Source organism: Triturus cristatus, chromosome 2_1 (assembly GCF_964204655.1).
Source record: "Triturus cristatus chromosome 2_1, aTriCri1.1, whole genome shotgun sequence".
Taxonomy (NCBI): domain Eukaryota; kingdom Metazoa; phylum Chordata; class Amphibia; order Caudata; family Salamandridae; genus Triturus; species Triturus cristatus.
In genome coordinates this window covers 438,193,237-438,217,957 of record NC_140581.1, presented here as the reverse complement: position 1 = coordinate 438,217,957, position 24,721 = coordinate 438,193,237, and the positions used below count along the sequence as shown (strand labels likewise).

General features: G+C 45.3%; 1 protein-coding gene across 1 annotated transcript in view; it reads right to left on the bottom strand.

Annotated features, from left to right (window-relative positions):
- Positions 1-24,721, bottom strand: part of SLC30A5 (solute carrier family 30 member 5) — a 427,281-nt gene that overhangs the window by 47,961 nt on the left and 354,599 nt on the right. The window contains exon 14 of the mRNA XM_085632130.1: positions 3,688-3,914. Within this exon, the coding sequence (XP_085488256.1) occupies positions 3,688-3,914 (227 nt within the window). The remainder of the gene's footprint in view (positions 1-3,687; positions 3,915-24,721) is intronic.

Genomic DNA, 24,721 nt, shown 5'->3' with positions numbered 1-24,721 from the left:
GAGAAAAAAGAAGGGGGCTCCTCCGAAAGAGGTGGAAGGTAGCCCGAAGGGGACCGTGTCCAACGACGCCGTTACCAACGTCGAGAAGACGACACCTTGGCGTTGGGTAGGAGAGACAAAGTAGAGGCGTTCAGTGTTGTCGATGCCTGAGTCAGCGCAGATGGATCCAAAATAGGTGTCATATTTGGGAACCCCGAAGGGCTGTGCACTGGAGTTGAAAGGGAGACAAGCACAGATTTGTAGGTCCCCGCTGACACCGAGGGAAGTTCTACCAGTGTGGAGTCAGTCAAGGCCTGACCGACCTCCTCAGGGCCTCGAGGCGCGTCGAGGGAGGTTGAGAGACAAAAATGGCATAAGGGGAGAGATAATAGGCCCTCTTCTGAGCCACAGTCACCTGGGCATCAGGAAAAAACTGAAGGCTTGGAACAGAAACCTGCTCCGACTTAGATATTGGAGGACTAGGAGGTAAGTTAGTGACACCACGCGTACATATGACTTACCAGGCAACAGCGGGGATGAAGGACTTTGAGAGCTGACCCATGCCTGGTTCTCGGAGGAAGAAGATGACCGTGACCAATGAGGGACTGTCTACCTCTGCTGTGCGGCTACCAGTGTCATGCGGTGCTCCAACAGCGCAGACGAACGAAGCTGAAGACACCGTTCGGAGTCAGGGTGGATGTCTAGACACCACATGAAAATAGGATGAGGGCTCAACATTGTAAGCCTTTAGGAGCTCGAAGATATCTAGAAAAAGTACACTGTAACATCAACAAACGTCGAGAGAGGCCAAAAATGGCCATAGGTGATACACTCTGGATCTGTGTGGAGGAGCGGAAAGGAAGAAACTGACGTAAGCGTGTTGGGTGAGGGCTTATATCAACTGACTATGTCACATCCGGTGGACGACGTCGTATGGAGACGCCCAGCGCCCTCAACCAACACACAAGGGTACTGCTGTAGAAAAATGTATGGATCCAGTCGGGCATCTGGGGATAGTTCGAAGGTAAGGAATCTGCAGCTAGACATCTCCATGGGCTTAGAAAATTTACAGGGGTTCCAGACTCGGTGTTAACCTCATGCAAGGGTTGTTAACTGTAATCTTTCTCACATCTGTCATTAAAGTGTGCAACAGAAGAGATCAGTCCTTATAAATGCAATTTAGAGGGTTCTTTGCTATACAATGGAGAGCTGAAGCTTTTACTAAATTCCTTCTAGCTTTACATAAATAAGCCGGGGCACCATCTAACAAACGTGATAGTATGAGGAAAACACTGTCAAAATGTGAATAGAGAGCAGAATAGACATTCATGCAGTTCTGGAGCAGAAAAGGAGCACCATTTTGATTCTGTATAGTGCTGAACGGTATTCAAGATAATAACTTTTCATTAACAGATTGGATGCTGGCCACATCAACAACCGAATAGCCTGTTTTGCCCCAGAAACCTTACAAGTAACCACATTCACAATTTCCCTCAGTGCATGAGCATCACAACTTAGTAAACATGCCATTAGAGGCTCGTAAAACTAAGCAACCCAATGTGAACATTTGTTTGTCTACTGCATCTATTCATTTTTATTCCCTCTCTGGATGTATTGATGGGATGTATTCTGTTTGTTCCTGCAAGAAGATGCTTGAGCTATAAACTATCTGGGTAGGCTGGGCAGAAAGAGAAGATGGATCAGTAGGTGCCGAATGCGACTTACTCAAAGCATCTTTCAAGTGCTCAGTTGTTGCCTTGTTAAAAGGAAAATTCATTTCTGTATAAAGTGACATTCCCAAAACTCACGATTAGAAATGTCAGAAATATTACTAAAACACCATAAGGCAACATGTTAAAAAAACAGCTGGGGCATCAGATCCACGTATACAAAGGTGCAGAAAGAAAACATGATGTCACCAGCGAAGGGGGCTATTTATGCAGAAGCTCACATAATTTCTAGCGGCTGCTCAATACTGAGAGGCACCACCTGGCACTAGTGATCTGCTGCAACAGGAAACAATGAAGCTCTAGCCTGGCGAGAGTTCAGGTAAGAAATCTGGGGGGGGGGGGGGGGGGGGGGGGGCTGGAACCATCTATTAAAAATTTGAATTTCTTATCATCTTTTGGTGTTTTATCGCATATTATTGTATACCAAATTACCATTCAGATGTCTGATTTGATAGTTGCTTTTGATAAAATAGGGGATTCTAAATAGGCTGTATATATTACTGTTTTGAGAGCTCTGAATACCAACTCATGAAGAGTTCACACGTCTCGAAAGACACCATGGAGCGGATTAAAACATCAGCTCTTTATGAATGTTTCATGTAGTTTATAAATATGTATATTGGTTTTATCTTCACTTAGTTACAAGTCTTTTTGTTACATGATTAGTCTTTGTTATGGGTATCTATTCATATTGAAATAGTTTTAGTCGTAATTGTACTGACACCTTTTACTCCTTCCTCATTTTTATATATTGTATTGTCCATATAAAGAATTTTTTTAAACCTCATCTTTGTATATCCTTTCCTTCACTTATATAAATGATAAACGTTTGTCATTTGGTAGGTTGTAGGACTTTGAAAAGCCTCTGCTAAAAGCACACTTCAGTTGTATTCACTGTATACCCATACCTTTCCGGGACTATAAATAGTGCCCTATTAGGTTGAACATCAATTATAATAAAAGCACATAATAATTCATCATACATTTTTAGTTGCCATTGAAGGTGCTGTCAACTAGCATCAGAAAACCCTATTTTGTCACTGTTTTCCCACCAGAAAATGCACACAGGCCTTCTGAACATTTCCAAATACAATTGAGTCACAACGTAGCTGGGGTGGCATCCTGCCAACGGGATAGTCTGCCAAGAGACAGGTTGAAAAGTGGCTGCCTGAAAACAAAGTTGACCTACCAACCACGAACTCCACATATCCTTCCAGACCAACTCTTACACTGCTTTGAAGACTCATGCCTGGCCGCTGTAACAGCATGGAGCAGACAGGCAAATAATTTTTGTTTTGTACATGGGTGATGTAATCCCTATCTCCTATAACTCATTCTTTCAAACATGATTTATTACAAAGCACGGCACCGAATTGGCTTTTAAATGCCTTGTTTCAGAAAAAATGTTTTGCTGCCCCATTCATCTCAAATGCAGACTGAATACTAATTTATGGAAAGGTATAACTCATGTGATCAGTGCTTTTCTGTGATAAGTAGTATGGTTAGGGAAACTAGGACTTTAGATCACACACACAGTTAACTGGACATCACTCCATTCCAAAAGAACACGAGAAATAGTTTGTTCTGTTTTAAATTTTTACAAAGATCAAATTAAGATGGGATTCTGTTTTTTCACATGCTCAACCTAATCATCAAAGTTATATTTCAGTGCTACTTGAGAATTAATAGGATTTTAATTTTCAGAGGGGAAGTGGGTGAGGATTAAAGCAGCTAGTTATTTGATTCCAGTTAGTCTGTGCAATTTACAAAGTATATTAACGGCAGGGCACAGACTGTAGAAACATCTGCGGGAGAGATTGGTTTTGACTGCACACATTGCACAGCAGAAATATGGGAGGTGAGGATAAATAACATGGTTTACTTTGTTCTAACAGTGGGAGACTGATAAACACATACTCGTTGGTCAACATGTCCATGTTTGCACATTTGTGATCATTAAAATGAATTAGGGACTGACCTTCTCTAGCGCCACACGTAGATCTCTCTCGTTCTCCAATGGCATGCGGAGGAGAAGAACTTGACAAGAGTCTTTGAGGAGTGGGATAACACTGAGAAATATTAACACTGCAATAAACAGTGAGCACAGGGGATCGGCAATCAACCATCCAAATTGCTGAATGAGGATTGTAGATATTATCACACCAACACTGCCAAGCGTGTCTGCCAAGACATGCAGAAACACCCCTGCAACAAAACACATGGATAGCATTAAAATACAAACATCCAACTTCTATATCAAATAGGTTTGCTCTTGGCTATACTAGTATTGTTGCAAGACAGCATTCATATTACAAAAGTAAAACATTACTGAAATTTAGGAATGCTTTCTCTAATCTTAACCACATTTACTGAACTAGACGATAGTAACTTAATTGCAATTTGTACATTTTCTACAAAGAGGACCTGCAACATGGATTATCAGATTGTCATTTTCAACTACATGCTAAGTCATGAAAGTAGGCAGGGACATCGTCGAGAGAATCTAATCCGTGCAAGATAAAAAAAAAAAGTTACTGACCCTATGTAACATCTCTTGTGTATACTGGAGTTTCCAACAGATTCCCCACCCTATCAATATCCTCCAGATGCCAAACTGAATTGGGAACCTTTTTTAACCATCAACACCCTTTCAGTCCAGCCCGTGCCGCTGTGTAAGCCTGTTTGCAGCTTTCTATTTCCAGGATGTGAAGACATCAGAATGTATACAGCAGCGCTTAGAGCACTGGCATCAGTTCTTTGCATTTTGCTTTCTGTTTACAACCTAACTGAAAGAGCTTAATGATGCCGAACCATCCTACCAGGGAAGGAGGGAGAGTAGGGAGGAGTGTGAGAGAAGATAAAGTATTTGCCAGAAGTATCGCTATTGAAGCAAAGTACTTTGATCCTTCCTACAGATTCCTCATTCTTGTGATTGAGTCCAAAAGAAATATAACCCCTTCTAGAAGGCAGGACTGAATAATGCCAGTTAATCAAGAAGACATACAACTCAGCCCTGGTGAAATATGCTTCACTGCAAGCTATGAGACAGTAGTGCCAGGCAAAGGTATGCAGACAGTACTAAATGGCCACCTAGCAAATATTGGCCACTGGGTTGCCCCTGCTAAGGGCAGAAGAAGCTGTTCATGGAATGTGCACAAACACAAGCCAGAGGGTCTTTCTTGTCCATGGCGTCACATATCTTTATGCAAAAGGTGATCAAAGGCGAAATAGTGTGCTCAATCATGGCTTTGTCCTTCTTGGCATCATGAAAAGTCCACGAAGATCTGATTGTTCACTCTGTCCTGCCCTGTACAGTCAAGGTAGTAATAGACAGCATGCCTGGGATCTAGTAACCTCTCCTCATTCTTGGTAGGGCAAGGTGGAGGGAATGCAGCCGAAGAGTGTTACGCGTGGAAGGAAGATACAATCTTCTGCAGAAAGAATGGGTAGGTATGAAGATCCAGGTTTCTGAGTAAAAACATGGAATGGTGGCTGGACTGACAAGTGTTGTATTTCACCAACCCTACAGGCAGAGGTGATTACCACCAAAAATACCATCTTCATTGTAAGTAGGTAGACTGAGCTACTGTGCAGTAGTTTAAAAGGTGAAGCCATAAGAAAGGTTAACACAATATTTTATTTAAATCCCAGTGCAGAGCAACAATGGTCTAGAGAGGAAAACATTTTAACAAATCTTTCAGAATGTGCTCCACTAAAGGCAACAGTAACAATGAGGGCTGATTGCAAAGATACATGAAGGAGGACAGAACAATCAATAGCCTTCCACACTGGGGACTGATATGCCTTGTTAAGCGAGGAAAGGTGTCAAGTGCATAATGTCGGAAAACATGACTCTTGAAGTGGCTTTAACCCTTGAACCTGCAAGAAGAAATATAGTTGGACCAGTGGAACACATACACAGACTTAGTAACAGGTTGTTGGCAAGTCAGGTTGTCTTCTATAACTACCGTTTACCATTGAAAAGCAAAAGGTTTCTAGTCGACACTGCTCAACCTTCACAAATCCAGACAAAGTGTCTGAGGACGGGATGGAGGAGCCAACCATCTTGCATTGAAAACAGATCTACTCTGCGTGGGAGAGGATCAGGGATCCAACTGTTGAGTTGCAACAGTTAGTCATACAAAATTCCTCTTATTCTATCTGGGATCATACAAATCAGTTATGATTGATCTTCTTGCAGCTTTTGCATAACCTGTGACAGCAGAGGGACTAGAGCGAATAAATAGAGCATGAAGGGTGACCATTTGGAGGTAATGGCACAGAACAACTTACACTTTCTGTTCAGGGCCATGGCAAAGAGGTCCAGGATTGGGCATCCTAGTCTGCAAAAGATCATGTCAGCCACTTTGAGACAATGTTCCCATTCATACTCCATTGACGAGAAACAACTTAAGGCATCTGCTCTTACACAGAGGTTGCCCACAAGGACTGTCACAGTAGAGATTCCCTAACTGCAGAGCTCATTGTCACAGACATAAGGCCTCCCAACAGAGGGTCCAAGAACCAACACTGCGCTTTCCACTGATGCAATGAAGTGTGGTAGTATTCTTGAAATTATTTTATTGAGGTTTCCCAAAATAGAAGGGAAAAAAGCCTTGAGAGCAAGGCGGACTACTTGCAATTTTAGCACACTGTTGGAGTCATTGCCCTGAAGAGGTCCAAAGGTCTCTTGCCATCATTGCTACAAGGCGAGTGAGACGGGGGAGGGTTGAAGGGACAAACTGCCATGGTTATGGATGGGCACATATACCAATGTAGACCTGGGTCGACAGAATGTAAAATCTCTACATGAGTAGAGAGACTCCCATGATGTTGGAGCCACTGCTGTCTTACGATCCACTTAGGGGCTGTAATTCACAACCTGAAATGTGGCACAAACAGGATGAACAAAGCTATCAAGGTTAGCAAGTGGAAGACTTGCGTTCTGAACCAGATTCAAAAACATTTAATTCAACCTTACTATCTGCAAACCTCTGAGGAGGAAAAGCTCTCATTGCAGGTGATATTCAACACCACACCGATGAAGCTCAGCCTTTCAAAATTGGCAAGATGGGACTTTTGGCTGCTGATGGAGAAGCCCAGGACATGTTGAAGGGTGTAGGGGGTATGTGATAAGTGCAGTGAATCCTACATTCAGTTTCTAGTCCTCCAAATACAGGAATAAATGGATATCTGACCTAAGTAAAGACGCTACCACATTGGACACTTTAGTGAAGACTTGTGGAATGGTTGTTATATCAAATGGTTGTATTGGAAATGGACAGTGCTGGGTCCCCACTGTGAATCCAAGGTAATGCCTGTACACACAAACAAGTGGTAAATGGAGATAGTATCCTGGAGATCCAGGGACATCACCTAATCCCCAGCTTTGCTCACCAGGGGCATTTGGCACAAGGACAGCAGCTTGTCCAATGAAGACCAAGAGGTAAAGGGGGACAATTCCAGTAATCCTGTCCTGCAAGGACACTACCTCTCTGGCCCCTTTAGTCAACATGGCAGTCGTGAAGCACTTCCTCTCAGAAGGTGGGCTGACCTCCAGAGAAGAGCGAAAGTGAAGAGCGTAGTCCTTGCACAGAAGTTGGAGCACTCAGGAAGCCTTTGATAAAGCTATTGATGAAAAAGTGCATAAACATCTAAACTACAAAACCTGGGAATGGTGGAGGGATGAATCATTGAAATGGCTTTGAGACTGCAGATCCATTTGAAGATGGAGGAGACTTGAACTGCTATTGGAATCCCTTAGGTCCACCACTCCCACGAAAGCACTGGTGGAACTTTTGTGAGCTCTGGACCAGATAGGAAGGTTGTTATGTTCTGTGTAATGTAAAGCGCACTATCACCCATGAGGGTATCCTTGGAGCTGAACAGTTGCTATGATGCTTGGAAAGAGTATGTAGAGAGGCCCCGGGACCGACAGTACCATTAGTGGAACTGCTTTCCTGGGAAGGCAAAGCCCACCAAACAAACCATGGTCTGGTCATTCTGTTAGTGGGCAGAGTCAGCCTTCTTTCCAGTCTTTTGCTGTTGAAGGGCATTAATGCTACCTGGACATTTTGAACAAGAAACAAACAGCCCATATAGAGTAAAATGAGTTCACATACTTTTTAAAGTTTGACCACCAACGAAAAAATGTTCGTTATTAATTCACCTTAATCGGAACACCCACCGAAAACAAGACACAAGCCTCACAATTTACAATCAAAAGGTTGGATTATAAATTGGGGTGGATGGTAGTCCACCACAAATAATAATGGCACTATCCTTGTTAGGTTCAGTATAGGTTTCAATAATTTAAACCTGAGCTCAGCCCCTAGTAGCTATGGCACAGTGCAGCCAGGTTTAACTTAAGAAAATGTATGAAGGAGTACCAAAATAATGAAAAAGACAAAAACACAATACAATGAAAATCCCAATCAAATGTTGCAAAAATAGAGAATATTTTGATGAACAAAATTACAAAAGTCCAATAAGGGGAACCGGAGATATGTATTTTTAACGTTTTAAATTAAAATATAATAAAATGCACAAAGTACGGACCGCGGGCAATTTGTCGCGCTAGACTGTGGCAATGGTAAGGTTTAAGGTCCGATAGCGCGCAGGTCAGATACAAGGCCCAGATAGGTGCTAGCAAAAGAATTACCTTCGGACTTAAAAAAGTTCTGGAGGAAAGGTGGCTGTTGACGAGTTGTTGGAGAAGAAAGCTGCAAGCGGGACATGAGTCCGGGTTTGATGGCAGGTTACTTTAGAATGGAGTTGTGGTCCGCTCGTAGGGGAAAGCGGGAAAGATTTGAGCAGGCGAAGCCTGGCGTTTATGTTCAAAAGGGCTCAACATTAAAGAGTTGTTGAAGGGGCAACATTGATCCGAGTCATGGTTCAACGGCGGCTTACTGAAGAATGGGGTACTGGTGCAGCTGTAGGGGAAGGCAGGCAAGCTTTGAGCGGGTGAAGCCTGGCATCTGTGTCGAGGAAGGTCTCGATGTCAATCGATTTCGGTTCGGTGTCACTCTCAGTTAAGGTCTCTATGTTTGGACTTAAACATTTCTGGAAGTCAGATCTCCAGCAGTGCGAAAAACCAGCAAGTTAGATCGGACTGGCTATTTAACACCAACCAGGTCTCTCACCGGTTCTTTGGAAGAAAAGTTGGCAAACAGTTTTAAGTCGCATGCTTTTGCAGTTTGGGCAGGTAGAGTACACTAATACACCAGCCAAGGGTTCCAGGACCTCAGGAACAGCACTGGGGCTCACGACTCACTGCTAAGTCCTGGGTAGAAGTGGGAGAATGTCTAACCATTAGAGTTCTCTTCACAGATCACAACAGCAAGTGTAGTCCACTTCTGTCTTGCATAGGTCCAATTGTGTTCTGCAGAGGGTATTCAGCGTGTTCCTTTTATGCCTGCCACTAGTCTGTGGGAGGGGGTGATCCCTGGCCCCTCCCCTGACCAATAGGGAAAGAGATCTCAGGGGTAACCCTGCTCAAGTTTGCAGCAATTCCTGTGTGGCCTATTGTAAACAATATGAAAATTAAAGTTGTGCTGTTCCTGAATGATGTAGAATTCAGCAATATACAAAGGACAGTAGGCTACAGAGTCAAAGAGATGGGAATCCACTTCTTTGGAATGTAATGCCCTCACACACCCGGGTAGGTGTCATGCTTCATCATCGTGTTGCTCCTCGTCTGGCCGGCGCTGCAATGCCTGATGGGTTTCCGATGAGGGGCACTTTGGCGGAGATCTTTTTCCAATTAGCCGTTTGGTGCCGTGGGGGTGAGAGATTTAGGGACTGCAGATGAATAAGTGGTGTGTGATGTTTATGGGAGTTAAAAAAGGGTTCCGAGTACCAGCAAAAATAACTTTAATTGTATTCCAGTTCACGTTTTTCGGAGAGCCGAGAGAGCCGCGGAGCAGAGCACAGGCAGAGAGTTCAGCGGAAAACGCCGCCGCGCGGGTTCTTTCGGCCATCGAGACCCGCTGTTACTACCAGGGGCCGGGCCGTCGAGATTTGCCACTGAGATTTGCGGAAAGGGATTGCCCCCCCCTCCGTCCCTTCACTCGGCCTCCTTTGCCTGAGGCTACTGGATTACCTGCTACAGCCCGGCGCCTGCCACGAGCCTGCCTGCTCGTTTACCTGCCTGCTGCCTGCCAAGCGCCGAGTGCTGAGTATCAACCCAAAAAAAAAGATAGCCAGGTAAAATTGCTCAACGCGGCAGGGGGAGAGGGCAGACTTGTACGAAAATCATTAGATGGTGACTAACAGGTCAACAGGCCATTAACAAGATGACCAAGTTAGCGCCTAGCGTCCAGTGACAGACAGAACACTCCTAGCACCCCTAGCAATGGAACAGCAATGAGGTACCGGCCCCTGGCTTCTTCGGGGTGTTCAACCTCACATGCGAGCAAGAGCAACTTCCAGAGTACCAAAGTACCACCAAAGCACCACCACAGTCCAAGTTGTTGAGGAGCTGAGGCAGCGCAGATTAATCACAGTCTGCAGAGCATTGACACAAGCATACGTCGAGGTGGAAAGCAGAAGGCTGCGGTCGAGGCCGAGGTAATAAAAAGGCGGGGAAGTGTGGTAGCTTAAGCCAACGGAGTACGCTGCAACAGCTGCCCTCCTGGTAGCGTGCCTTGTTTTCGCCCTTGCTCTCTTATACCACCACAGCTGCCGCTCCGCTCATTGTTGCCTGCCTCCCAGCGCCTCCCAGCGATTCCTAGTGCCTCCCAGAGCCTTCTGTGCCTCGAGTGCCTCCTGTGCCTTCCAGCGCCCTCGGTCCGAGACTGCGTTTCTGCTACGTCTGACTGGGGTGGCCAGTCATAACTGTTATATCTTCAGTCTGTTTAATTTCTACTATCCTCTTCCTTTGTCTCAGTGACCTCTCCAAGAGGGTTGATCAGGACGAGAGTAAGAATCCAAGACTCCAAGACCTTAAGGAACTCAAAACAAAGCACTGAGTGAGGCACTCTGCCTCCAACAGCAATCACACTGCCAATATCAGTATTAATTATACTGTTAATATTTAAGGACTAAAGACTTGGGTTCCAGTTGGGCTAAGTGAGAAGCCCCGCGCTGGACCCTGTCAAAGGGGGTCTCACAGAGGGGAGATACCCCAAGCCCTAAGTATTAAATCAAACACTCTTACAAATAACTCAAAAACAAAAAAACAAAAAAAGCATTCACAAAACAATACATAGGAGCAATGAGATCCGGCAGAGTTAGGCAATCCTTACTCAATCCAAAATCTAACTCCAAGTCGAGGAAAAGGAAACCCGAGGCAATAATATTATCACAACCAGTCAATCCTCAGGAAAAAAAAACCATCACCCATAGTACACACAAAGAAGGATCCATTATGGCAACCTCAAATTCAATTTCAATCGTAACTTCAACTGAAAATATAAAGGACAACGTACCATCAATGGCAAATGTCTTCCCCTTAAGTCCAACTTCAGTTCATCAGCCGCCATTAAGACCACTGACCTCATTTAAGATACCACAGTCATTGCCACAGCTATTATCACCCTCTACACCAACGCCATCACCAAAGGACCTAAATGGCCTTATAACCGTTGAAGGAATGCCTGTGAGGAAAAAGAAATGCAACCACCAACCAAAGATATATACAAAGTTTTCCTTTTTAAAAGACCCTGGAACAGCTGTTTATTCCAAGACTGGGAACATAAAAGGACTGCAAACACTTCTATCAAGCAAAACTGACTGCAGCCTTACCCACAGCAACCTAGCTGACCCATCATGGTTCGCTGCGGTTCACAATCATTCCACCGCTGAGGTAACAACTGCAATGTCAACAACATCTAGAACCAGAGGAGTGTCTGTATCCACCCACTCAGCAGGTAAAGGAGTTAACAGCTGCAACAGCCAAAGCAGGGACAACTTGGATCTGTCACGCTCCAAAAAAAGGATCACTAATGACAGCTTGTGGAGCCCACCAATGACGGTTAAATCCTCCGAGATAGCGATCCACTCGAATTCAGTCAGTCGGGTCAAGACATATCCAAACCAAGCTAGCATACTGTATTCAGAAAATCTAAATTCACCAGCCAAAACCAAGGCTCAGGTTCACAACGACGGAAAAGGACAAGATTCATTTCTTTGCCAACTGTACAGTAGTTCCCCAATTCCAACGAAGACAATCCAAGTAACACAGACAGAACAATTAATAACGATTAAGGAGAAGGAACGCAGGGAAGAAAAAACGCAAAACGTATTCTTCCAACCAACCAACAGTTCTCCAACTTAAATTAAGACACCTCAAACAACCCAAACAGACACCTGGGAGCAAATAGCAATAAACAGTAGACCAGCAGCAAAAGCGCCCTCAGTGCGTCACACTTTATAACCAAACAACGATTCCCATTCCATGAACAACGATATGACCTTTATAGCCACACAGGAATGGGAAGAATTAGTTGCATCTTACAATTTGAAACCAGCCCATGTCAACTCACCCAACGAAGCAAACAATCTTCCAAGACTGGAGAAAAGTAACAATGCCGGAAACACGTTCCCGGAATCTGTATGGACAACAATCCTAAATACCTTGCAAGTCTCAGCCGCAGCTCTAGAATTTCAATCACATAAAATGGACCTGCAGCTCTCAGTCCTACAGACAATGGCCGACTATCTCAGGAATTGACTGGAAGATATCAGAACTAAACAGTCTTATAAAGAGGGGCCAAGAAGCGGCATACGTGGTCCAAACAATACCACCACCATGCCCCTGCTTATTGATCATAGACAAGTTATCAACTTTACCATCCATGCTAGGGGACTTGATATCCGACTTTAAATCAGCAGTTCCACAAACCTCAGACCTTAGCACAGAACTGCCTGCAACACTAGCAACGTTAGCGTCTCAGTCAGCAGTTGAACAGACAGCACCTAGAAATCCATCTCCAGAGGGCAGAGAACTTCTACCATCATCGTTAGAGGAAATGGAAGCGGTACTCACGAACCACACCGCAACTATAGCTGACCCGGCATTAGTTAACGCCCAGACTTCTTGCAAAACTCATAGAAAGAAAAAAAGGAAAGGAAGAAACAGGCTTCTAATCGATGCAAGATCTCATACAGAATTGCAACTATACCCACCTTCAGCAATAATTACCCAATGCCGAAAAACCACAGACATGGAACAACTCCTACACTTACCCTTACATGAGGATCTAGAGAGTCCTTCAGCATCGCCCATTGCCGTCCCCCCAGTAGCTCCGGCAAAACTACCTGGAGACATCACCCGGAAAACTCGAGCTAGTTACATCAAGCGGAGGAGCAATTAACAACACAAGAGAACCTGGGAGAGATTGTCAACGAAGTGCGCAACTAACCTGCCCAGTCATTGGCAGCCCAAGCCGCCCCTCCCAGTCCGATCATCCTGGCTGTGAGGGACCGCTAATAAAGCCAACAACAATGCATCACCAGGACAGTCCGACTATCATTCTCTTCACTCCAGAATACATGTCCCGAGGTAGAGACGATATACTGAGCAGGGGAAACATATTAAGACTTCTACATTCATTTACAAGCCTAGGAAACATCAGCTCCTCAGATCTCCTCCAAATAGAGTTTCTGTCAAGCAAATCCACAACGCCTAGAAACAACTAAAGCAACCTGGAACTCCACCGAAATAGTTAAGAAAATTTTGGAGGAAGAAGCAACGTTCAAACAATGGGGGATTAAACTGAGACTTAAAAAGCAACCTCCCTATCCGACACCTTTTTTACCCCCTACCAGGTTACCGGCGCAAAAATACAAACTCAGTATTAAAAGGAGCAAGGAGCACTTTTCCAAGAGTGTACCCTCAAGGCACAAAAATATTCTTCTCTGGACAAGAACCAAAGCACCCTGGTAATGCTTCGCCGGTCGCTCTACTGAACTGGAGGTTGATTCAATGTACCATCAATACAGCTGTCCATACAAATTGACAAAGGGGAAGGAACCTTAATCATCCCCTGGAAAAGATCAGGCGAATCAGCGTAGGCATTTGGAATATCAACGGCTTAGATAGCAAAAGCAACGAGTTTCTACAATATTTAAACTCATTTGATCTACTATTGCTTCAAGAAACCTGGGAGGTAAAGGCATTTGAGCAGCAAGGGTTCACAACTTGTTGTATTCCAGCAAACAAAAACTCCACCTTTGGTCGTAGATCAGGGGGACTGATGATTTTTGCCTCAATAGCAACAATAGGCAGGATTACGACAATAGAATCTGAAATAGCACCTCCAAGTGTAATACAGGTGGCAAAGATCTCACTCTGGTTAAATAACCAATTTCAAGATGTTATAATAATTAACACTTACATTCACCCAAACAGAAACGACAAGCTGCGAACGAACTGATAAAAGTCTTGGGAAAAATAATGAACGATGAGGATACTGATTTACTCATCTTGGCAGGTGACTTTAACATGTTTCTCATCAGTTCAGATCCAGATGACGATCTTAATCAAGAACTTAGCGCTGCATGGGGATGCCAAGACAGGGCTCAGCAAAAATGAATAAACTTACAAATTGCTCAAAAAATCTACTTCGACAATTAGAACACCTTAACTTAAGAGCCTTGAATGGGCGTTACACCGAAGATGACCCATCGGTCGCAACCTTTCATTCTGACAAGCAATCCTCCCATCTGGATTACACATTTACATCTTTAAATATGCTTGGCAGGGTAATGTCGTTCAAGATAGGCTCGAACGACCTCAGCGACGACCTGCCCCAAGAAGCCTCAATAAAAGTCAACTCACTTCTTGAGACTGAGCCGCACATAGGCATTGACATCGAAGTGACTTCGAATCTAAGGCGGCTTCGGTGCAATCCCTGCAACATCGACTCCATAAACCTTGCAGCGAAAACTCTTTTCACTCAAGCGGCAAGCTCCACAACAAAGCTGTCAGAAGTATGGCAAAACTTCATCCTAGACATCAGTGTGAAATTGTTCAAAGGACCGCCAAACAGGATATGCCAAGGAAAGGGAGCATCAACCAAATTACAACTCACTCCAGAAATGAAAACACAAAAACGGTTAATAAACCGAACACTGAGACAGATGCGAAAAGATCCAACAAACTACGACTTGCAAACAATTCTACGGAAAGCGAAAAAACTGTTACAACGGAAGAAATGGGAAAAACAGAAACAAAGAAACAACGAGCTATGGGCTAAACTCCTCTCTATGAAGCAAAACGGCGAAATAGTTCAAGGTTCTGGCAAATGATCAAAAGAATACAGAACCCAGACCATCTAGGCCTAAACTCAAATATAACGGAGGAAGCATGGACAAAACACCTCTTCAAGCACTTTAACACCATAAATGCTGCTAATGAGGACAGCCTTGTAGAGGTGGGGACAAAGAAGTCTAGCAAAGAAGTTCATAGGGAAAAAATAGATAAATACTATACAATGGTTATGACTCAAGAAACTGCCACTAATGGAACAACGCTATCATCTTGAATAGAGAAATTAATGATTGACCCAAGTTCTTCTTTCCACACCGAGTCTGGACATCTGGCTACCACACCAGCCGATGTCAAAAGGCAAATAGCCAGGGGCAGACCGACAGGTGCCCCCAGACCAAACGGCATTCCACCAATGCTGTACAAATCAGACGCAGAATTTTGGAGCGTAGTACTAACACCGATATTTAACAACATAAAGAACACCCAAACTCTTCCGGAGTCCTGGCATGGGTCAGTAATCAGCCCAATCTTCAAACATGGCAATAAGAAACATCCAATAAATTATCGGCTTATTGCCCTCATAGATGTGGAGGCTAAGTATTTTGCAGGTACCATACTGGAGGAGCTAACGACATGGGCATTTAAAAACTCAATAATCCCGATTAATCAAACTGGTTTCTGCAGGGGTCAAGGGACTACAACTAACATCATGGCACTGACCCTGCTGATGGACACAGCAAATCCCCCCTTTTCCTCTCCTTCATTGATTACACTGCTGCATTCGACCACGTGGATCGCAATAAACTTTGGCAGACACTGGACAACTGGGGAATACCCAAACATCTTTTAGATGTGTTGATACTACTCTACTCAAACACCTGGATTAAAGTCAAACTTGGAGCGGGTACGCACCTCTCTAAACCCATTCCGACAACAAAAGGATTAAGACAGGGTTGTGTGTTAGCACCGATCTTATTTAACCTTTTTCTTGCTGACTTACCATGGGAACTTGATAAATGCCTAGGTCATGCACCGAAACTAGGGAAAATTCCACTGTCTAATTTGCTTTACACAGAAGACCTGGTGCTGATAAGTCAGACACCAATAGGCCTCCAGCACCTTCTAAACGAAGCCCACTCCTTTTCAGAAAGGAACACCCTGCAAATAAACTTCAATGAATCGAAGGTTATGGCAGTGAACTACAAAGTGAGCTACAAAAAAAATAAAAGGAAAATCAATTGGCACGTCTCACTTTTTTTTTTTTGACTCACTTGAAGTCCTGGGTCTGTCAATCAATTGGACTTGGTAACCACCTACAAATATTTGGGAGTAATTCTGGACTTCAAGAACTCGTTCAAACCTCAATTGGACTCTTTACGAGGAAAGGGAACTGTGAGTTACCTGGCGATAAAATCTTTGAAAGCCAAACTTCCCGATCTAACGCTCAACCCTCTTCTTCAGGTTTTGCTTGCAAAGTTACAACCGACTCTCACATACAGGAGTGAATCCCTTCAAGGGAAGGATGCTGCACTACTGGACATAGTAATAGCAAATTCATATAGGGCTATTTTTAAACTGCCAAGATACGGCTCGCCTGCACAAATTCGGTTAGAATTCGGTATTCTGAAACAAACATTAGAAAGGCGGAGTGCGTACGTTACCAGCTGGCACAAGATTCGCAGCGCTGAGGTTGGTTCTCTAAGTTCCAATGTATGGGAAGAGCTTCTCCGACATTGTAAATCTTCAGCTAGAGATTATCTTTTTGACTCACTTGAAGTCCTGGGTCTGTCAGACTTCTGGGGCACTCCAACAGATCTCATCTTTCAATAAAGTTGCTAAAAAATCAGCACGAATCATCTCTTCTATTGAGGACAAGGAGGCATTAACAAAAAGAATGCACGGTTGGATCACGCTCAGTGATTACGGAAGAATGCAGCCACAAGCATATCTCAACATTGGAATGAATCAAAAAACGAAAGAAAATTTCTTAAAATTAAGCCTCGGCGTAATCCCGGTAACTCCGCATTTACCACCCTGGGTGAGAAAAAATTTCACGTAGCAGTGCCGCCTGTGTAAACCTGACAAGGAAGACATTGTCCACATCATGTGCATTTGTCCTAAACTAAAGGATTCGAGGTATAATTTATTACATCCCTCCTTCAAATTACATGACGTCCGGTCATGCAGGCAGGCTGTTAAACTGTGTTTTAACCCGGCAAAAACAAAATTAAATTGTCGGGTCGAAAAGTTTTTTGACTTAGTAGAAAAAAAGACACATGAGGTTTTATGACCATCGAAACATTTTATTGACTATTACGAACTGATATAAGTCAAACTTGTAAAACTGAGGAAATCATGTATAATTAATTTTTAACAACTTTTAGCAATGTGTTTATTGTTTTGTAAAGATTTTAATTAATCATGTACAAATAAATAAATTACTTCCTTAAAAATTGTGGGGTCTCCTACCCTGATTAAAATAAAGAGGAAAAGCGCAATGCTAAGTTAATGTCTTAGGTGTGGCGCTCTTCCGTGTGGTTGGTCAACATGTTTCTTCGCAATTCTACAAGTCTAGAGGCGATTCGTCAGGACCTAAAGTTAAAAAATCTACACTAAGGTGGAACGGAAAACAATAATGAATTAATGTTTAGGATTTAAGACACCATGACTTACTCTGTCTAATGGCTGGTAGTACTGGTTCTACCCAAATTGGGATATACTACTGCTTCATCAATCAAATCGGTCCCGGCAGCAGTGGGTAGGTCCTTGGACACATTGCGTACTACGCAAACTATATGGGGAAGTTCCTCATATCTTGACCTGCCGGGGATTGATGAAGCAGTAGTATATCCCAATTAGGGTAGAACCAGTACTACCAGTCATTAGACAGAGTAAGTCATGGTGGCCGTTTTAAAACTGTACACCAAGTCCATAGGAGCAGGCTTGGAGACATACTTTGCATTGTCAATTTAGTGGTGGCAAAATATATCCTGCAGGACACTTCTAATTTAGAAGCCCTGGGTACAATGTTATACCACATACAAGGAACTGATAGGTAAGCTAAATATGCCCGTCAAGATCATAGCCAATTTCAACATGTTTGAAGGGTCAAAGCACATGCACTGGTGCCTGGGTAGCACTGTCCCTTATGCAGAGTCAAAAAACACACCAGCATCAGTTCAAACAAATGCAGGTGACAATACAAAAAGAGGCATTTTCTTTCAACTGGTCACAATCTTACACCTTAGACAACGCTAATAAGAAGAATCATCATATGCGGTAGGCTCCTTTGTATGAGTGAGGCCGGGGGTTCAATTTGAGCTGGCGACAGCATACATAGACGGGAAGAGCAAGTACGTTCCCCCGTTTGGGAACCTTGACAGGACCAGAGTGATGCTGGGCAGCTTGTATTTACCTAACATGAGACAGACACAATTACTGACATCCCTATGCCTATACTCTCTGGGGGAAGAACACACATGCCCTGGATCCTGGGAGGGGACGAAAAGAGCACTGTGGATGTGACTCTGGACACTGCCATAAGCAAATGAGCTCACAACACTAAAGGGCCCCATTCGAGCTTCTACCGCCTAACAAAACAGGCTGCCATTGGCTGACAAGAGGGAGAAATATGCAAGTGTGGTGTAGCGATTGCGCTCTGAAGGGGGTAGAGCGGGCAAGTTACTTGCCTTGTTAAATGGTAGCGGCAGTTTTCAGTCGATAATCTTTCAAGTATTTGCCCGGCGGTAATCGCCTCTCATACCACTCGATAATTTACCAATAAAAGAGGCAGGCGCCGGAGACTGGAAGGCAGGAAACAAAGTTTTATTCCGTCGGAGCAGAACACATCAGATCAGACAGCAAGGTATCGTCACGAGGTGCTCTAACTGCATCTCTGAGACCTGGTCTCTTATACACTGGTTTATTGCTTTATTATACATAGTATATTCTTGAGATTCCCTTGATGCCTGAAAGAACATCCCCTGAAGCCCCCGGCTCAGATCTGATCCCACACATGGTTACAGTAGAGGTTCCCACCCTACCCGCAGTGGGAGATGGCTATCGCGCAGCAGGGAATTCCGCTAATTCCCGGGGGTGTGTGCAACCGGCCGGGTCTCAGGGGGTAGGGGCTTTGATCTACTGTAATCCCTTTGATGTGGGGTGTTTCCCTTACAGTAGGGGCAATAAACTGCATCCGCAGGGCTAGGTGATGGCCTGGGACCAGTTCAGACAATGGGGTGCAGAGGAAGGGGGTTGTCAAAGGAGAGGCATGACCATGTATGGGATGTCGGTCGGATGTGGTTCCGTAGCAGGGTCGCGCAGAAGGAGAGGGTTTATGGCCTGTATGAGAGAGCGGGGGTGGCCAGCGCGCGGGGGATGCTTGCAGCGCCAAGGGGACCGCGCTGGCGATTGACAATGAGTGGGGTGCCTAAAATGGCAGCCGTGCGTTCGCTGTGCGTGGTGCTGGGGAGGGGCAAGATGGCGCAGATAATGTTCAGTTTGCAAGCTAAATTTCCACAGTCCTCCCTTTTAACATATCTCGCCAGCTTGTCCGGCCAATATTCACCTTTGTTAGCCTTTCAGTTACAGTATCGTCAATGTTCGTCACACATTTTAAAGATACAGAGTCGTTAGGGTAGGCTGGAGTAATCTGACACATTTGTACATTGTCTCATACAGTTTGATAAAGTAGGCGAGGAGGAAGTACATTCAAAGTTGCAGTATAGTCGTGTACATGGCTGGTGTTGTATGAATGTTACTATACAAAGTTACATTTTCTTAACTTCTCAGTGTATAGTCGGAAGTGATTGATGCAACATCATGAAAACTTGATAAGAAGATAGTTAATATAATAAGGTGGTTGGGAGAGGATTTTCAATTTTTACATGGGTTCTTCTTTCCAGTGTCCTTGTTTTATAAAGAGCTATCACTGGTAAGCTCTCATTGTTGTTCTTCTTTCGTTGGCACTGTTGAGCACCGGCGGTGGAACTAAGGTCCAGCTCAAATCCGATTTCTTCACGTGGCAGGGTGTGACCACTCACTGTTCTTTGATCACAGTCCTGTTCCTTAACACAGTTCACCACAGGTACTTTTGAGACAGGGTGCCGGCCTTTTGTTCCTCGGTAGTAGGTCAAAGTCATAGTCCAAATGAAAGAGGAAGAGAGAATGGGGTGGCATGGGATCGGATCAAAAATGCGGACCAAAAGGGGGGCAGAATCTTTTCAGCACTGGGCCCATCAATCGGGCCCGACGGGTTGAGACTTCAGGCACGCTGGTCAGTGAGCAGGGGCCTCGATGTAGCCCTTCGCGCTCATCGTTCTGATAATGGTGTCTCGTCTCACACCCTTGTTGCTTCGTCGCTTCCCCCTTGGTCGATGTCATAGATGCTTTATGATCCGCAGCCAGACTGTGCGTCACGTCCGACCCCTCTCTTCCGATGGCTGCAGGTTATCCTTGAATAGGTTATAAGAAACGAAAGTCTTAGAGATCTTGGCAGGGAAGACATTTACATACTTCATTCTCTCTCCCAACCACTGAGTAGTTGCGGAAATGCTCTTATCTGTTACTACATGATTGGTGCCTATTAACTCTGATGTTAATGTGCGTGTTACTAATCTATTAATTACTGCTGTGGTGCAGGGTTCTGTGGGTGTCCCTGTCCATCGTCTGGCCTTCTAGGTGTCGGTTTCTGCGCCTTATAATACAAGGTTTGGTAATACCCGTAAGTGCGAGGTGCTACTGTCATGCGTTCATGAGTATCCTTTTCATACAGTAGGTGACCCTTTATCAGTTTAAAACAGGGCCATCAGCTGTTTCGTTCGGGATACTCTGAGACGGCTAGTATAGGGCTGGAGTTATCTCTGGGAGAACAGGGTGCTTTAGACATTCTATTTCGGGCTAATTGGTCAGGGGTAATTCTGGGTGGTGGAGATGGTGTCCTTTAAGAACAAAAACCACTGACATATAGTCCCCGTGATGAGGGTCAGATTGGGAGACATCAGTCGTCTTACCTGTCCTTTCCTTCTCAGCCGATTAGGCTTAATGTTTGTAAAAAGGAGAGGTAGTAACGTGGTAAAGTATGGTCGTTTTTGTTTCTGTCAATTTGTTCGAACACCACTGTGTTCAGGCCAATTATACACTTACCAAAGGGGTGTATGTCGTTAATTTATTCAAGAAGAAAAGAGGGCAAGAGAGAGCCTTTTGCGAGGGAGGGGGAGAGAGAGAGAGAGAGAGAGAGAGAGAGAGAGAGAGAGAGAGAGAGAGAGAGAGAGAGAGAGAGAGAGAGACGTGTGCATCAAGTAGGCTATTTTGGCATACATACGACACAAAACGAGAGAGAGAGAGAGATGGGTAAGATAATAGGCCACTTGGTGCACACACAACATGGAGTAGCATGGGTCTGTTCCATGTAAGAAAACACAAGCGGGGAAAAGACATAAATTCGGTGATCACGTACACACAAATGCCGGATAGGGTGTGACAGTACATGCATCAAGACGGAGACTCAGGGCTGCGTCGAGCCCGGGGACCTCTCCTTTCCTGTCCTCTATTCCTATGCATGCTGCGTACCTTCAGTATTTTGTAGTTCATCTTATGGGTTGTCTGACCCTTTATTCTCCTCCCTTTGATCGGTGGACGCGCACTTCAATCATACAATGACGCTCTCTTCAAGTGATCTGAACATGAAATGCATACACATTCATATCGTATAATCGTAGTACACACGCACAATCATATCATACAGTTTTTCATGTTCCCAATGGTGGTCTGTAATTTTACGCACTATCTCACAACGTTTGTCTATGTTTTCCCTGATATTGAACTTGGTGCGGTCCATGTCCACTCCACTCTTTAGTCGGAACTTCGTCGTGACCTATAGAGGGGAAATAAGAGGGGAGGGGAGGTGCAGTATTCAAAATACCCCAGCGCGCGCAGACACGAAAGGTTCTACTTACCATGTACCAGGCTAGCCGCAGGGGTGGGTAATACCACGGACCCATTATTCTTTAGTTCGAGGCAAAGATGCTCTAGTTCATTCATCTCCTAAATTCGCGTTCCCTGGTCGTGCATGTATTTCTCAATTGGTCGTGTATTATGGTGCAGGATACCATACCTTGCATGCGACATATACCTTAAGTTATAGTTCATTATTGATTTGACAATTCTTGGAAAAAGGGCAGGCGTGATGGGTACAAATTCCGTAAAACAAAAAGATTTTTAGGCAAATTGTGTCTGTATTATCTGTATGCTTTCGCTTAGGAGTAACAATCATTTATTTAAAAGAAAAAAACTTTCAACAACCCAGATGATTAGTCATGACACTGATTTCGTAATTCCTTTTTAAGAAGCCCTTTATTTAAAACAATGTCAGTATGGAAGTACGGGCCTACAGCCGCCATAGACCGGCCACGGTGTGAGAGGCGTCGAGCAACATGAGCAACACTGGATTAACATAAAAATCGGTTCCCCCCTTTTCCCCACCATCATGTGTGTAAGCATCGCATATATATATATATCTCTCTTTTTTAACACAAATGTCACGTGACTGGAACGCCACAAGGAGTTGTAGGCCACTCCTACATCAGCGCCATCTTGGGGCGGGGTCGGGTCAGTGCACAGTCTAAGTCTTTCCATGAATTAGCTGTTGAACCAGGATTCCTTTCGGTAGTTCGAGAACTTTCGTTAGCGTCAACTTTGCGTCAGTATGGCGTCACTGCAACCTTGTAGCAATGCCATGGTTCGTTCTTAGGGCGGGGCAGCAGGCGGGTTCTTCCGCCGACGCTCTACTTTCTCACTGCACCAAGCGGAGGCAAGGCGGCTGCCGCCCGGGGGCAAAAGAGCAATGGCGGTGGTTTTGTCCTTACCGGAAGTCCGCAGGAGTCGAATGTCAAATGACTCCAACCAATTCTGCAAGGCTGAGGGGAGCGTTCTGTCAAGGGTGGGGCCCATGCCCTAGCAAACAAGCTTTCGAGTCCAGAATTGTCTCACGGTGGGCCAGGCCTGGAACCGGAGGGGTCAACCGCCGGAGTTCAATGGCAGCAGTAGCAGCAGCCCTTCGGTACGGCTATCGGAGAGGGGCCAACAGCAGCTACAGCGGCAGTTCAGATGGTATTGCCACCGGAGTGGTTCCAGTAGCAGCGACAACAGCAGTTCGGATGGTATCACCATCGGAGTGGGCCCCTACTTACTTTGGCTGCGGGGGCCCACTCCCCGCGTCGGGTGCTAGCGGCAGTCTTGGTGAACCCTGTGCCTGGGTGGTTGCCTGGCGGTCGCGTGCAGGGGTGCCGGCTCAGCCGAACGGCGAATGAAGTGGCAGGGCGCAACTCAGCTGGCTGACGTGTGAAAGATGCGGTTGGGGTGCCCTCATCTGCTGGCAAGCCTCCACCTGGGGAGGTGGGGGAGGCCCGTCCGCGTCGCCTCCCCCCGCCAGGGCACCCTCCGTTATTGAAGGAAGAAGTGACTGGGAAGACCCGCACAGCGTGCCAGGGTGAAATTCAGCAGGCCGATGAAAAAGATGGCTGGGTGCAGCTTAGCTGGCCGGCGAGTTAAAGACGGTTGGGTGCAGCTTAGCTGGCCGGTGAGTCAAAGACGGTTGGGGTGCCCGGCGAGCCTCCACCTGGGGAGGTGGGGGAGGCCCGTCCGCGTCGCTTCCCCCCGCCAGGGCACCAGCCCTCATTAAAGAAAGAAGAAGAGAAAGCGGAAAGGCCCGCACAGCGTGGCGGGCTCCGCCTTGGTGTTGCCAGAACTTCGGCGCTTCGTATAGCCTCCGGCCTATTCGCACAATCGCTCGCCACTGATGTCAATGGATTTTTGCATGGCTTTTATAGCCCAAAGTCAACTAAGAGGGACCGCCCAAAACAGGCCAATGTTGCAATTTCGAGGAAGGAGAGGCGAGGACGGTGTCACGTGGACGTTAAGGCTTTGGGATGGAGGTTGCAGCAGACTGTCATGTAAATAGTTGTTTTAAAACGTGTTTTAACCTGTTTACCCTGTTGGTGTATTTGTTATATCCTATAAGTTATTAAAATGTTATAACTACATTACTTCGTTGGAGTGTTTGTACATATTTGTAGTCACAAGGAGGTTACTGTGCAATCGGAAAAATAACATAGCCCAATTGTGCGCGATCTAGCCCTAGTTTGGTGACGTCGATGGTGGGTGTCAGCAGGCTTCCGTTTGTGCGGGATTTTGTCATGCTTATTGGGCGGGGTGGGCGGTAGGGCAGACATGTTTAGGTAGCGAGAGTAATGGAGTCGGGCTACCTCGCGGTCGTCTCGACCGTGAGCTTGACTCCTTCCCTTGGTTTCATATGTCCCACAAAGGGCTAACTCCTAGCGTCATTTTAGTTTTTGTAAGGTCAGAAAGGATCCTACCAGTGCCTTTACTATCTTGTCGATTCCTGTTCGTTCATCCTTAGTTAATCGATTCATTCTGGTGGACTCTTTCTTTCCTATCTCATGGTCGTCTAGCGTTGTAGTCGGCGTTGGGTTCGGCACAAGAGGCTCAGCCGGCGCGGAGGCCGTGAGGGCCGAGGCCCCTGTACTGCTTTCGCTCGTGTTCGGGGGTTGTGGGTGTTGCACTACTGATTGGGAGGGTGCATACGGAGGGGGCATGTAAATGATCGGGGGACCTAACAGTAATTCGTCATTCGTTCGCTGCTTGGAGGACAACTCAGGGTAGAGCAAAGAAGGGGTCCTAACAGCGTACTGGCCTGAGGTTTCGGGCTCCTGTCTTAGTTTAGTTTCCCTTCTCTCCTTTATGTCTTCTTCTAACTTTTTAGCGGCAAGGTGAGCTGCCT